Raw genomic sequence first — 3,518 nt, 5'->3', positions numbered from 1 at the left:
CTGTGGTATGAGGTGGTATCTCATGGTTGTTTTGACCTGCATCTCCCTGATGATTAGTGATGTAGAGCACTTTTTCATGTGCCTTTTGGCCATTCAAATCTATTCCTTGGGAAAGTTTCTGTTCATTTCTTCAGCCCATTTTCTGATGGGGTTGGATGTTTTCTTCTTGTAGAGTTCAACCAGTGCCTTATATACCCTTGATATCAACCCCTTATCTGATTGGTATTGGGTGAATATCCTTTCCCATTGTGTAGATTGTCTTTGTATTTTGGTACTGTATCTTTTGTGGTGCAGAAGCTTCTTAGTTTAATGTAGTCCCATTTGTTTATCTCTGTTTCCTCTTGGTTGGTCAGTTGCGTGTCATCTTTGAAGAAACCATTAGCTTCAATATCGTGGAAGGTTTTGCCGACCTTGTCTTCAATATACCTTATGGATTGTGGTCTGATGTTGAGATCTGTAATCCATTTTGATCTGGCTTTTCTGCATGGTGTTAGATCAAGGTCTAAGCCCATTCTTTTGCATATGATTGTCCAGTTGTGCCAGCACCATTTGTTGAAGAGCATTTCCTTGCTCCACTTCACATTTCTTGCTCCCTTATCAAAGATTAGATGTCATACATTTGGGGTTGTGTGTAGGGATATTCAACCCTGTTTACAATGGATATTTTTACAGGAAATTATCTGCAAATTAGAAGCAACCATACCACATTTTTAGAATGCCACCTACGTGTGCTAGTGAGACTTTGGGTTCCCTGTCCACTGCCTGATATTGAAGATGGACTCCAGTCCGACCCAGGTCACATCCTTCTCTTTATTCCTGGGAGTAAGGACTCATGCACAGCCCTTTCACATGGACTGTTAGAAACTACCATACTTAGCAGATTAATTCGGAGCTGCTGAGAGTGAAATGGACCCTCTGCGCCTAAAGACTTTGATTACAGAGACCTAACACATTTTGGCATCCAGCGAAGCTTCTTACAGCAATGCACTGGAACTGTGAGATGGGCTATGCAGTTTCTGGCAGAATTCCCCCTGGACTTTATACAGAAATCCAAAACTGACTTAGCATCTCTTAATTGTCATCAATGTGAAATGGTTCCTTTTTAGCAGGAAAGACTTTGGGGGGGAAACTCCAAATAATAACAGTGAGTTTTGTGTTGAAATATTGAAGGTAGTCAAAGTAACAGCCATTTCTCTAGACTGAACTAAGCAACAGCCCCACACCAGCCGAGAAGAGGAAATATCCCTCTTTCCCAGTTGTCTCCCATTTTTGGGGAGAAATGCGGAGTGGGGTCCACCATACTATGAGGCGTGGGAAGGGGGATGAGGGGGGGGAAAGGAAAAGAAAAAAGGGAAAAAAAGGAGTTATGTACTTGGAGCAGTGGGGCTACAAATCTCTTCATTCTAAGCAATGGAAAACTAATTATCAAATGCTTCCTTGGTAGAAGGGCTGTCCTTCTTGGGGGGAAACTCCACCAACAATAGTGAGTTTTGTGTTGAAATATGGAATGTAATCAAGGTAAAGAGAAAATGAAGTGAAATTCATCAGTTATGCAGCTGGGGGTGGGGGGGAAGTATACTGGGGTTTTTGGTGGTGGAATATGGGCACTGGTGAAGGGATGGGTGTTTGAATGTTGTATAACTGAGACATAAGCCTGAGTACTTTGTAACTTTCCACATGGTGATTCAATAAAAAAAAAATAAAGAAAAAGAAACTACCATACTTAGATAACAGGATGTTTTCGCTGTCATATGATGAAAATTTCCATGCACCAAAATTTCTCTATTAATCTCTGAATTGTTTCAGGACCTGGTTTCTTTGTCTTTGTATTTGTTTTTGTTTATTATTTTAATGAATTCACAGTGAGATGCAGAGTTATAAACTTTACACAATTTACACAAAGATACACAGTTTACACATGATGCACAGTTACAAAGTCTTTTTTGTTGTCATGCTGGGTGAACACTGCAGGGTATGTCCCCCAAAACAAACTGAAAAAATGAACACACAAAATTGATGGGGATGCTCCTTGGAAGTACCATTGATTCCTCTGGACTTGAGGTACTACACTCCAGTGTTCTCTGTGCTCTTGTGTGCATTTGTGGCACACTGCTGAAGGCTGGCAAAAGTTCTTAACTTCCTCATGTATTAGCCAAAGATTCATTACATGAGCGTCTGGCTGGCCAGTGCATCAAATTCCATTTACATCATTCATTGTTTTTTCTATCTTATTACATCTCATCAGTAGTTTAGCTTGTCTCGGTCTAACCACTCACCTCACATGTGAATTTCTTAATATAACCACGGGATTCTGAGAGCCGTAAGAGAGTGAAGGCCCAGACAGAGTGGGAAAAATGTGTCACCTTGTCCAGGACCATGTCAGGGATGGTGTCTTCCTCAGCCAGGCCAAGCAGGAGCAGGGCACTTGGGATTCCTGGCTCATGAGAATGTAGGGACTGATGGTGGAGAAACCTGCAGCACTGAGGACTGAGACGTTCTCCAGCCACAGACTCGGATTCTTGATGGCGGCCAGACAAGCATGAAGGATGCAGGAGAGGGTGTACAGAGAGACGAAGGCACTCAGCAGCATAAGGATGCTCTGGGTCGCTCTGGTTTCTGGAGCACATCTGGGGAAGGGAGTCATGTGCAGGTGCTGAACCCGCTTCTTGTGCCGGTACAGGATGAGAACCATGGAGCTGCTGGCCCAGAGCATGAGTCCCAAACACAGCACATCGGGGAGTAGGAGCAGTGCTGAGGCGAGTGAGGTGGTGACTTCGTCCCTGAGGACGCTGTTACAGTACCACAAATCTTTAATTGTCGTAATGTTTCTGCTGATCCATTTGCTAGTTACATGTAATGGAGTAACTAAATTTGTTAATATAAACAGCACCCAGCAGAACAAACTGGAGATGCCAACCCACCTGGGAAGTTTAGTTTTGATGCCCGCCCACCTGGAGTTTGGAGGGCTGATGGTGATGAACTGGAAGAGGCTCAAGAGGGTGGTGGAGCCAATGGACACTCCCCTTCCCACTCTGTGGACATAGAATACAAGTTTGCATCCAACCTCAGTGAAGAAGTAGGTTCGCCAAAGTGCTGCCATTGTATTGGTGACTCCTTTGGAGACAATAACCAAGAAGTTGGCGATGATCAGATGCTGGAGAATCAAATCCGTGGGTCTCCTCCTGCATGTGGTGAAGCGCAGGAAGATATAATGACCAAGGCAGAAATTCCCTGAGATTCCCACTGTGGTCTGCAGAAGGAAGATCATTCCTATGGCCAGGTTGCTGGAGTCCATCTTTCCAGTTTTTCTTCTTTGTCTTCTTTGCCAGTGGTCCTACAGGAGAGTAAAAGTCATAAGCAATTGGGGACGGTCATTTGCACCCCGATTCTCTGGTGACTGTCCCTTCCTACTCAGCCATTGATGCTAAACGGGGGCTCCCAATGTCTGACCATTGCTAGCCTGTGAGCAATACTCACTTTGCATGAACAATTAGGGTAACATCACGAATATGTCAAGT

At 43.9% G+C, this 3,518-nt stretch overlaps 1 protein-coding gene across 1 annotated transcript; it reads right to left on the bottom strand.

The window, feature by feature from the left end:
* Window positions 1-2,359: 2,359 nt before the first annotated feature.
* LOC101558549 (vomeronasal type-1 receptor 4-like) lies at window positions 2,360-3,295 on the bottom strand. The gene has a single exon (XM_004619796.2). The coding sequence runs from the start codon at window positions 3,293-3,295 to the stop codon at window positions 2,360-2,362; it is 936 nt and encodes a 311-aa protein (XP_004619853.2).
* Window positions 3,296-3,518: the final 223 nt, after the last annotated feature.

This window comes from Sorex araneus, chromosome 8, assembly GCF_027595985.1.
Source record: "Sorex araneus isolate mSorAra2 chromosome 8, mSorAra2.pri, whole genome shotgun sequence".
NCBI lineage: Eukaryota > Metazoa > Chordata > Mammalia > Eulipotyphla > Soricidae > Sorex > Sorex araneus.
The sequence above is the reverse complement of the archived record's forward strand: the minus strand, read 5'-3'. Positions and strand labels throughout refer to the sequence as shown.

Excerpts from the sequence above, each read along its gene's own strand:
- LOC101558549 (XM_004619796.2), bottom strand. The coding sequence starts at position 3,295 with ATGGACTCCAGCAACCTGGCCATAGGAATGATCTTCCTTCTGCAGACC.